Here is a 12,433-nt window from a genome sequence, read left to right as displayed (position 1 = left end):
AGAGTCCCGGGCCGCTGCGCGCAGCGGTCACCAGCACTCGGGCAATGCTGTCCCCTACGATTCCCGTCAGCTCGGGTTTGGGACGTAAAATGGGCTTGCAAAGTAGGCGGCGGCAGGAGTTCTCACCGCTGAGTCACAAGCCCAGCCAACTTTTACAGCATTTTCCAGAAGAAAAAAAAAGCCTCAGTCCCGTAAACCACTGCCTTCTAGTTTGAGCTATCCACTCTGCTCCGTGCGACCCGGGGGTGACTCCAGACTCCACAGCTGGGGTGTTTGCCACTCATCGCGCAACTTCTCATTCGGTCAAAGCCTCGGAGTATCCCGAGTCCTGGCCAAGCGTTACCAACTGGGGGGGGGGGGGGGGAGCTGCATCCTCACCTGCAGGACACGGACACCTCCACCCGCGTGGCCGGGATGGCTGCACTCAACTGGTTCAAGTCCCCGATGCCGGCAGTGCTTGTGTAGCGGCTGTCCATCTTGGGTGGAGGCGCCGTGGACTTGTCCGGCGCCCACATCCAGAGCTCGGGCAGATGAAGATCCGAGCTCAAGGCAGATCAGGTTAGGGGTTGAGGGTGGAGGCAGAGGAAGGAGGCGGAGGCAGCTCGTGGGTAGGAGGAGGGAGTGGTGAGGCGGATCTCAGCCCTGAGCCCCCCCGGAGGGAGGGAGCCGTGAGTTACAGTCCGGGTTGTGGCTGAGGCTTCCAAGGAAGTGGAGCCCCAGGCCGCTGGCTTCCCTGCCCCCTTCTTGAAGTCTGTAGCCTCGGCGGACACTCCGTAATCCTTTTCTGGCTCTGAGAGCTTCAGCGAAGTCACTGGGGAACCGGGCGGGATAGGTGGCACCAGACCCAGGCTGTCTAGGACGGAAAGCTCTCAGCGTGCGGTTTGGGTTTGTCTCCGCCCCTACACACCCACACCCGCCTCCTGGGCCTTGACTCCCTTCTGTCAATCAGGTGTGGACGGGACTGTCAAGCAGTTTCTTAGCCTAGGTTGGGAGCTGCATGAAGGTGTGGGCGCCTCTGCAGGTTCTTCACTTCTCTATCATAAGTCCACCCCTTCCCGCCCAGCGCTGATCCTCACCTCACCCGTGGAGCCCACGGAGGTCCCTCCCACTATGCCCTTGGGCAGATGAGCTGGGTCCCCGCTTCTGGAATGCCCACCCTCTGCCGCTTGAGGGTTAGGGACGATGGGACAGGAAGACGCATTCCAACCTTATGTAAGCGGCAGTAAAGTGACAGTTCGATATATGGGACAAGGCGAGAGCAGATTGGACTCTAAGGTGGAGGGAAAAAACTATTTGGGATTTAAGGGAGCCATCTGGCTTCCCTCTTCCCTCAGCTCTTTGGAATGTGGGGGTCTAATGGTAACATACAGTCGGGACTCTTCTGCGCCCCTCATTTCCAAATGCATGTAAATTCTGCCCTGAAACCCGGAGGTTACAACCCTATAATAATGCAGCTGCCTCTCCCCAATCCCTCCCAACCCGCAACACCTGAATGGAACTGAAGGGAGAGAAGCCGCGAAGTGAGCACTGTGTGTAGGAAACCGGATTCTGGGGCAGCCAGACTGGTGCCAGGATGCAGAAGCCGGGAAAGCACAGGGAGGTATCCGCTGCTCACCTCCATTTCAGCGACCTTTATTGCCTGCACCTTCCCAGCAGCCTCGCCCCTGCGTCTGTAGTCCCCGGACGCTCTCCAGGCCACCGGGGGCGACCAAGAACAGAGCACATCGTAAAGCAAACTAGGAAGTAGAGGGCGGACCTCCGCCTTCATTGAGTATGCCAAACAGAGTTTCTAGCTGTTAGGAATAACTCATAAAAGAAAAATTTCCATGAGTGAGGACCAGACATAAATTTTAACATTTTATTCCACTTGGAGCCACTTGCTTAGCGAATATATAGAATTGTGGGAAGTGACAAGTTGCACAAGCTTGTCACTTCCCTCTGCCAAGTATCCATTCACGCTGCATTTTTGGTTTCTTTTCCTCATCTCTGCACCTACCACTTGTCAGCTCATAAGTCCAGAGGTTCTATCCTTCTCTTCCTCCTTCCCTGTCACAGATTAAACTGTAGTTTTCTACCATTTGGAAATGCCCCCACACTCCATACATTTCTATTATTTTGCCCAAAATTAATTTGAGAGGAGACCTGCTCTATTTTCTTAAGGTAACCAGACTTCATTTTATAGAAGCCTCCTAAACAAATAAAAGTTGAGAACTTTAAAATATTACTCAACTCATAAGACCTTTTACTTAAGTCTTTCCACTTCACTGAACCGTAATTGATATATAATATACTGCCATAATTAAATTGGCCCATTTGATAAATTTCAATACATATATACTCCTATGAAGCCATCACAATCAAAATAATAATAACCCACCCCACCACCCCAAAAGTTTTCTCATGTCCCTTTTGTTGTCTCTTTCTCCTCTTACCACTACAAAAACCCTCAAGACAACTGATATTCTTTATATTGCTATAGATAAGTTTGCATTTCTATAAATAAATATATAAGATATATTTTTTTTCCTGTGGCCTCTTCCTCTGAGCAAAATTCTTTTGTGATTCATCCATGTTGCTGAGTGCATCGATAGTTAATTTCTTTTTATTGCTGACTACTATTGCATTATGTGATGTGCCACAAATTATTCATTCACACATAGGCGGACATTAAGTTGTTTCCAGGTTTGGGATCTTTACAAATAAAACTGCTATGAACACTTATGTAGAAGTCTTTATGTGGATATATGCTTTTATTGCTTTTGGGTCTGTATCTAGGAGTGGAGTAGTGGGCTCATATGGAATATTTAACTTTTTAAAAAACTGCTAAACTGTTCCAAATAGTTTTACTACTTTCCATTCCCACAGCATTAGATGAGTTCCACTTGCTTCACATCCCTACCAACACTTATGTTACTCATTGAAATTTTAGCCAATATCTTAAGTGTGTAAGAGTGGGTAAATGACGAATGATATTGTCATAGGGGTCTCACTGTGGGTTAATGACTAATGACAAGCATATTTTGATGTGCTTATTTACTATCTGTTGGTCTTTTTTTTTTACGAAGTTTCTGTTCAAATCTTTTGCTCATTTTTATTGAGTTGTTTTATTATTCCTGAGTTTTGAGAGTATTCAATACTCATAGTTCATGTTGAAGTAAGCTTTAAATGACAAAACTTAAAGTACATTCAAACTTTTGTTAATGTAGTCAGCACAAGACATAATTACAATTTTAAAAAATAACTTCTAAATTCTTCTTATTTTGAAGAATTTTTAATAAAAGTTTACATTTATTGAAATCTATTTAAATGTCAGTGACTTTAGAATGTATTAAGAATTAGATGAGTTTTATGTACTAAAATGTATAAGCAGCCATATTCACCAAGTCAGTGATTCAGTAAAAATTAGTTGAGTGCTTCCTATGTGCTTAGGCACTGGGATAGACCTAAGAGGGAAAGACTTTCTGGCAAGGAGATGGATGATCGGGCAGAGATTATACTGAATGAATCATTGAGTTTCTATGTCTGAGATTTTATGATTCCATGGAAGTAAAGAAGACGTCAGTTTGTATATTAAATTGTCATTGTCAGTTATTTTTCAGAAACATTTATTTACAAAATAGCATGGTCAAAAAGGATCAGCTAGTTTGGAAGAGCATATCCTTCTAAGGACAAAGTTCATTTACCTCATCTGGCAAGTGCTGGATCAGCTCACGCAGAAATCCAAAACACATTGCACTGGGCACTTCTTCAGGCTGTAGCTGCATCAGTGGAAAATTTGCTTGGTTGGGACTAACAACTATGACACTTCAAGATAAGTCAGAAATGCCAACATTGCCATATGCTCACCTTCCAATTGTCCTAAAAAAATCCAAGAAAATAGATAGTTATGTCATTGCTTAACCTCTGTAGATAGCTATATAATCAATTTAGCCACTTAACCTGCTCTATGAAGGTACAGCTTACAAAATAAACAACAGCAAAAATGGACTAGCTATTTAATTATGGGAAAACTACAGCTGAGGAAAGACTCTTTTAAAAGACTTTACTTATTTTTAGAGAGAGGGGAAGAAAAGGAGAAAGAGAGGGAGAGAAGCATCAATGTGTGGTTGCCTTTCACATGCCCCATACTGGGGACCTGGCCTGCAACCCAGGCATGGGCTCTGACTGGGAATCTAACCAATGACCCCTTGGTTTGCAGGCCAGCACTCAATCCACTGAGCCACACCAGCCAGGGCTGAATCTTTTTTTAATTTTAATGATAGTATTTCAATTATCTATTGTTGTGTAACAAGCCAATCCAAAGCTTAACCACTCACCCTGACCTGTGTGGCACAGTTGGTTGGGCATCGTCTCACAAAGTAAAAGGTCACTCGTTCAATTCCCAGTCAGGACACCTGCCTAGGTTGCAGATTCAGTCCCCAATCAGAGTGCATAGGAGAAGCAATATTGATGTTTCTCTTCTATTTCTCCTTCTTTCCCCTCTCTATAAAAATAAATTTTAAAAATCTTTAAAAGAAGTTAACTACTCAAAACAAGAATGGACTTACCCTTTTTCATAATTCTTTGAGTCAGTGATTAGTGTAGGGTTTGGACAGTAAGTTCTGCTCCATGTAGTGTCATATGAGGTCATGCACATACATGGTTGCACTCAGCTAGAGGCTGGCTGACCTGTAAAATCCAAGGAGTCTTCCTTACCTGTGGAGGGGCTCTGTCCACAGCTCTGGCCCCACCCCCCCAAAGGGCGAGGGTCCATCACCCCTTTTCTATAGCCCCCCAAGTCCTTTCCTGAGGGCCCCTTCATGACCATGCCTGTCTTACATCATCCCTCCCTTGAGGAATCTTACCCATCATTGGCTAACCAGTCATCTGCCTGAGGCCAAGGAGGGGGAGTAAAAGGGGACATAGACAGCATCCCTGCCAGGAAGATAAGCTTTGTCTCCTTAGTGGCTTAGGGTCCCAAGGTCCCTCACTCACCCTTAGCCATGGGGGTTACAGTTTCTGAAACCAGGCAGGGAAGTTCTTAACACTACCATGTGTGGCAGCTCAATGCTCTTCCTTCATATGGCTTCCCTGGTTTCTCTTCATTCAATAGTGTAGCCAGAACTTCCCATCATGGTGACTGGCATTCCTAGAGCCAACGTGGAAGCTTCCAAGCCTATGAAAACTAGACCTCAAACTTACTTAGTGTCATCTCTACTGGTTTCTATTTGTCAAAGCAAGTCATAAGGCTAGCCCAAATTCAAGGGGTTGGCGGGAAAGGTGGCTGAGTTCACCTAAGGGGTGGGTCAGCATAGACATTGGAAGATAAGAAATTGATAGCAGTCTTCTTTGGGGACTACCCACTAAAAATAGTCAATTCAATTAAGGCTAAAACAATTATATGTCCCTCATTTAAAAAAAAAAAAAACACTGATCTAATTTTTCCACTACTTTTAATTTGTCCTACTTGAAAAATAAAATTAGTCTCTATAAGGAGCCAGAAGTCTTATAGCATGCATTGTAATAAGTGGGATCATATAGTAAGCAAGGATTTGTTTTTAATAATGGATTTGCTCACTAGATGCTGAACAGAGAAGGAAGAAATATAGAAAATATAAAGAATATCTTTCCTACTTTCAAGCATTAGTTTAATTTGACCCACTATCAACTCACCACACTAATAAAAAATAAGAAAGAACAAGAAATAGGCTGTGACTTGCAATGAGATCATGTGGTATAGACCAATGTGACTGACGCTTAAGGAAAGACACACTAATGAGAAAGAACAATCATTCAATCTTACCTGGGGAAATAGGATGATATTTTTCAATAGTAAAAGGAGAGGATGAAACAATATAGGTAAGAAAATATGAGCAAATATAGAAGAAAAGTAAGTACTGCATATGTTTATACAGTAGTGAGAAGACCAAACTCAGAGAAGAAGAAGCCTGTAAATTTGGATAAAGTGAGTTTATCTTAAAAGACCTTGTAATTCAGAGAGAATATGTAAAAGGAAAGTAAGCTAAAGTTATCCAAATCCTGCTCTGTCGAGTAGAGTAGCCAGAAGTCTACTATTTAAAATTAAATTAATTAATATTTAGCCCTGCCAGGTGTGGTCAGTTGGTTGGAGTGTTGTCCTGCAAACTGAAAGGCCTCAGGACTGATTCCTGGTCAAAGCACATACCCAGGTTGTGGGCATGTACGGGAAAGCAACCAATTGATGTTTCTCTCACACTGATGTTTCCGTGTTTCTTTCTCTCTTTCTATCCCTGCCCTCTTTCTTGCTCTTCCCCTTTCTCTCTAAAAGCAATGAAAAAATGTGTTAGGTGAATAAAAAAGTTAATAATTAATTAATATTTAAACAAAATTAAAAATGAATTTCCTTAGTTGCATTAGCTACATTTCAAATGCTCAACAGACACATATGGCTAGTGGCTACCCTACTGGGTAGTGTAGATTATGGAACATTTCCTTTGCACTGTAGAAGTTTATTGGACAGTACTGACAATCTAGTGTACCTCTTCATATTTCTGAAATCTATTCAACTTTCGCTTCCCCTCTGCCTTGAGTTCAGTTTACAGCCATCTTTCACTGGGATAATGCCACACTTCCCTACCTGCCTCCCTGTTTCCAGTCATGCCCTTCTCCAATCTGCTCCCCATTCGGCAGCAAGACTACACTTTGTGAAATATTAACCTGCTCTTCTCAAATCCCTGCCAGAATCAGTCATCATCTTTTTGCCAGGAATATTCCTCTGTGCCTCCTTCTCTAACACTCATTCTTCTGGTCCCAAGTTAGATGTCACTTCCTTGACAAAGACTTCTCAAATATCTCTGAGCCACAATATTCTTATCTTCAAAATATATTATCATCTATGGCATACAATTGGTAAAAATTAATTATTATGTACATAACTCGGTGCTTAGCATTTTAGTGAGAGCAGTGTTAATGCTCATGTCGATAATAAGTTGGTGAGGATGCATTACATTCTCTAGCTCTATTTTCTCATGTACCCACCCAATGCTGCATTCCAAGAAGTACCACCTACCTGTCAAGTACTAATTTAAAATGATTTACACAGCTCATATGACTAGAGGGATCCACATTTACTATAACTGAGTCATATGGCCTTCCCTAAACCACTGTAACCTACTAGGCTCCTCTCCTCCATGAAGATTTTATTTTGTTTTATGTATACCTTCTTAAATTCATGTTTCCTTGGTCCACCTCTTATTCATCCCTTATGGCCTATCCAAAATATCACTTCTCCGCAAAAGTGTCCAATAGATGTATTTGCATTGGTTTTAATAACCAACCTAACGGGACAACTTCATGCACAGAGAAGAGGTAAAGATGAAGTTCTAAAACTCTTGTATCTATTAAGGAAAAATGGCAGTTTACATTTCTTCTGGAAGTATAGACATTCATTTGACTATGATTATCCAGTGATAACTAGTTAACATTAAGAACTTCCATAGAATAAACTGTATGCTTCTTGAAACACAGGTGCCTTTAAATGGGGCCTGTCATAAGAATTTCACAAGGACGTATTTTCATGGTTACTAAACACAGAACACAGAACATTTATCCTTTTGATAAATGTTTTCAGCCTTCAAATATGTCTACATTTTCTCCCAAGCAGATTTTCCCTAAATCTGTTAATTCAGACAATTTTATTTTTCAAGCTGACTGGAAGAAATCCATTCACAAGAATAAATCAGAAAGGGTAGGCCCCCCAAAATCTGAAACTTATCAAAACAATATAGGAAAGAAAATATTCTCATAAAAGGATATGAAGTCTAAAATATTTTGCTTCTGCCAGAGCTTTTCTAAATCCCCAAAATAGGGTAGATTATAACCCCTTTTACCTATAAATGTGTTATTAGAATTAGTATTAGTAGAATTAGTAGAATTAGAATTAGTAGAATTGTGTGACAACTTTCTTAATATCTATCTCCCCTGCTGGACTAGGGGTTTCAAGAGCATGAGGACCAGTCTCTTTTTTACTGATGGTCTCCTGAGCCCAGCATGGTGACTGGAGTGAGTCAGCTATTGTGTGGCCAGTGGTTGTTGAAACTTACTTTGATAAATTGAGTTCAGGAAAGAGCTGAGCACTCAAGTGGTCAAATAAATATCTATTTAATAGATATTTAGGGCTATGGTGTGGAGACAGGATTGTCCAAGTTGGAGTCAATAGCTCAGAGTCAGCGGTTGAAGCCAAGGATTTGGGTGAACACTCCAGGGAAACAGGAAAGAGGAGTAAAAATAAAAATAAAATCTGAGGAGCAACTGCCCTGAGGAAAGGAAGACAAACAATGATCCCACCAAAGAAATGGCTGAGAAAGAAGCGCTGGGACAAATAGAGGAGAACACATCTCAGGATCAAGACAATCAGGACAAGGAAGAAGACGCTTTTAAGGAGAAAGAGGACCATGGGATCATTATAGCAGAAGCTGCAGAAGTCACATTATTGCCTTGTTTTTCTGTCATTGTGGGTTTTCACACTCTCTTCCTTGAGCAGTTTTGAATATTACAGAATCCTCTAAAATGTTTCAGCTATCATTCCAGGCCTATCTTTCAGATTCTCCAGCTGAAATGCCCCTGGACACTCACCTCTAGCCCCACTACACTTCTTGAGCATGAAGCCCACCCTACCCCAGAGGGCTTCAGTGCCATCACACAATTGCCTGCTGAGGACCTCACACAAGAACAACCCCTCTGGCATTCTATAGCCGTGATGCATGAGGAATGAATGACAAATTTCAAATCTGACTTAGATCATTTCCAGAGCAGGTCAGGTAAGTGTGAACCAGTGTGTGGTCAGAGTCCACTCTGGTGTCTTTCCTGCTTTGACAATTAGAATGGGCAACCACACAAAAGAATGGAAGTTTTATTGAAAACTAGAGAGATACACAAAGACAGGAATAGAAATCTTGAGTATTTAGTAACTTGGTGAAGTTAGCATTCTTCTGGGATAGCCCAGCCTTTCCTTGTATTTGAAAATAGTTATTGTAATGCAAAAATGCTAACGTTTTGCAGGACTTTTCTCTAACTCTACAAGATACTTGGGCAGAATTTAACAAAAATGCTTTTCATAACCACAACAATTGCTGTTAAATTTACCATGATTTGTCACAGTATATGGTGTATTTTCTATTCAAGCTCAGATCATTAAATTATTGTGTTTCCCAGGTGAGTCTTAAAATGTTGTATGGTTTATAGAAATAAATTGGTTTTGTTAGGGTTTTAGATGTTAAGGGATAGTTTCCAGACACTGAGAGTGACTGAAGGGAAGGACTTGAGTTATTTATTCTAAGAGGATGTACTGAGGTTTAATTTCTTCTGTAATAGAAGGATAAGTTTACATGGTGAAGTACTCCTGTTTTTGCCTGTTTGTATTGAAGGACCAAACCCATGTAGACGATACTTTCGCTGAATAACATTGATGCTGTTAAGGAAAGTCACAGTAGGAAATCTTTCTGTTAAAGTCACACAGACATTTTATTTACTAGAGCCATTTCTGTACTATTTACTGGAGCCATTTCTGTACTATGTGGTCTTGTTTTGCAAATATAGACAGTACATGAAAGGGAAACATGCAGTCTATTTATATCAAAGCAGCTATTTTCATGGGCTCACTATGCCTCCAGATTTTTCATAATGCTGGCCTAATCCGTACCTTTCATTGAAAATTCACTTGGTAAACTAGATTTGAATGTCAAAGTCCCGCATTTAACTCAGCAACAGTTTTCTAATGAAGTAGTTTGAGACTTCCGCTTGAAACACTATTTTAGTTTTGAAAGTTCAAACATTTTTTACAAACTCAGTGTTCATGTGTTAGACTCTGAACTTTTTTAGTTTTTAATTTTTTTATCAATTATGCTATTACCCCTGTCCCAGATTTTTCCTTTTTGCCCCCCTCCACCCAGCACCCCCACTCCCTCCTGCAACAGCCCCTCCTTTGTTCATGTCCATGGGTCAGGCATGTAAGTTCTTTGGCTACTCCATTCCTATACTTGTAATCAAATGGAATTAAAAATGTTAAAGTAATTTCCTAACACAAAAATAAAAATGACTAACATAAAAAATGACTAACAACCTAATAGAAATCATGAGCCAAGGACGGAGAGCTCACAGAGAAAAGAAATGCAAATAGCTCTAATATATATGACATGATGCTCAACTCTCTTATAATTTAAAAAAGGCAATAATTTTAAAAGGCAAATAGATGAAGACACTATTTTTCCCCGGTAAATAAGTGTTGTGGGACAGTGAGAGACATTCTCATAAATTGTTGGTAAGAGTGTAATTTGGTGTAACCGTCATAGAAAACAACCTGGTAATATTTATCAAAGTTAAAAATAGTTCAGTTGGATATCCAATTGCAAAAAGAATTAACTTTAATACATACCTTATATAAAAAAGTTGCCCCAAATGCATCACAACCTAAAATTATAAAATTAGGAAAAAATTTTATGACCTTGAGTTAGGCAAATATTTTATATTTGGCACCAAAATGTAATGCATGAACACTGAGTTATGGCATCAAAAGCATAAAAGAAGAAATTGATACACTGGTCTGCATTAAAATTAAAATTGTCTGTTCTTAGAAAGATATTGTGAAGAATACAAAAAGACAAAACTCTACTAGAGGAAATATTTTATAAAACATATCTGATCAAGAACTTTCTATTCATAATATATAAATAACACTCAAAACTCACTAGAGCCCCGGCTGGTGTAGCTCAGTGGATTGAGCGTGACCTGCAAACCAAAGGGTCGCCGGTTCGATTCCCATTCAGGGCACATGCCTGGGTTGAGGGCCAGGTCCCCAGTGGGGGCCACATGGAGGCAACCTCACACTGATGTTTCTGTCTCCCTCTTTCTCCCTCCCTTCTCCTCTCTCTAAAAATAAATAAATAAAACCTTTTTAAAAACTCAAAAAGAAAGCTAACAAGTTTGCTGAAGATGATATACAAGTAGCAGACAAGTATGTGAAAAATATCATTAATTACTAGAAAATTATACATTAAAACCCAATGAAATGCAACAACACATGTACTAGGATGGCTAAAGTAGAGGAGACTGACCACACCACACATTAACACCTGTACCTCTCATATACATATTACTGGTAGGAGTGTGGAATAATACAGTCACTTTGAAAAACAGTTTGGCAGATTCTTAAAAGTTAACTATACGCTGAGCATATGTATGATTCAGCCATTCTACAACTAGGTATTTTCCCAGGATAAATAAAGCATTTGTCCATACAAAGATACATATATATAAACATTCATTGCAGCTTCATTTGTAATAACCTAAAACTATAAACAAAAGATGAATGAATAAGCAAATTATGATACAATCATACAATGGACATTTAGTCAACAAAACAGGGAATGAACAGAGGTACCTCATCTTCATTTCAGATCTTGCTGAAGAGTTCTTGTATACACATATTGTTTATGTCAGTCTGGAAAGAATGACTTTCAATGGTTCTGTTGAACATGGAATTCTCACCCAAGTATTTCTCTAATTACTCTGTTTCAGTTTCAATACAGCTTTCTGGGACAATTGGACTTTTATTGTATTGACATATCTGTTATAATAGAAGTTTTATTACAGAAAATTTTGATAGTCACTATTATAATTATGAAGTTTTTATTTTAAATTGCTCATAGTATGGAAATTGTTTCTCTCAAGTAGTTTTTACTTTAATACTGATTTGGATCTGGGTGGTGGTTTGTTTGTTTGGAAATTTGGTCTGTGTAAAATTTTCTTCAATGGCAGAATGTTTTCTTTTGTTCTGGTACATAGCACAGCTGAGTTACCCCTGGTATTTGTTTGTTTGTTAGCCTACTGTGCACACATAAAAAAAGTTTTAAAAAATTAGGGAGCCTATAATATCTAGAGTAAGTGGCAGATGGCTTCAACCAAGTAACTCCAAGTTTGGATTCTTCTCCCTGTAGCCCATTATCTCCCCTTCCTTCATAGTTAATCCGTTGCCCCTCTGAACACTCATGGTATCTATTACTGTTCATAGCCAGTTAGCTCTGCTGACAGTTTTGTGTGTGTCATGTCACCTGTTTCTTCTACTAATTTCTATTTCTACTTTTATTATGCCCTTTTATATATCTTTTGCTTTTGCTGTTTCATTTTTCTGACTTATTTAGTTAAATGATTTAAAGCTATAAATTTCCCTTTGGCACTGCTTTAGCTGCATAGTATAAGTTTTGGTATATAGTACTTTGTTGTTGTTCAATCCCAAATATTTTCTAAATTTCATTTTGAATTCATCTATAAACAAGTGATTATTTAGGAATCTATCTTTTTCAAAGATTTTACCTTTGTATTATTGATTAATAATAATGTTGGAATGTTGCCAGATAATAGGGATTATATGATAACAGTCTATGATTTCTCAGAACTTCTTATATAGCTTTGTATTTGG

The 12,433-nt window shown here is 39.8% G+C and overlaps 1 protein-coding gene across 2 annotated transcripts in view; it reads right to left on the bottom strand.

Moving 5' to 3' along the window:
• CPNE8 (copine 8) overlaps positions 1-1,012 on the bottom strand; it is a 175,436-nt gene extending 174,424 nt beyond the window's left edge. The window contains exon 1 of one of the 2 annotated variants that reach the window (XM_036019176.1): positions 379-1,012. In XM_036019176.1, the coding sequence (XP_035875069.1) occupies positions 379-515 (137 nt within the window). In that variant the 5' untranslated portion in view covers positions 516-1,012. The remainder of the gene's footprint in view (positions 1-378) is intronic. The other variant, XM_028532678.2, reaches the window with a different exon arrangement.
• Positions 1,013-12,433: the final 11,421 nt, after the last annotated feature.

Source organism: Phyllostomus discolor, chromosome 2, assembly GCF_004126475.2.
Source record: "Phyllostomus discolor isolate MPI-MPIP mPhyDis1 chromosome 2, mPhyDis1.pri.v3, whole genome shotgun sequence".
NCBI lineage: Eukaryota > Metazoa > Chordata > Mammalia > Chiroptera > Phyllostomidae > Phyllostomus > Phyllostomus discolor.
Note: the sequence above shows the minus strand (reverse complement) of the source record. Positions and strands in the feature narration are given on the sequence as shown.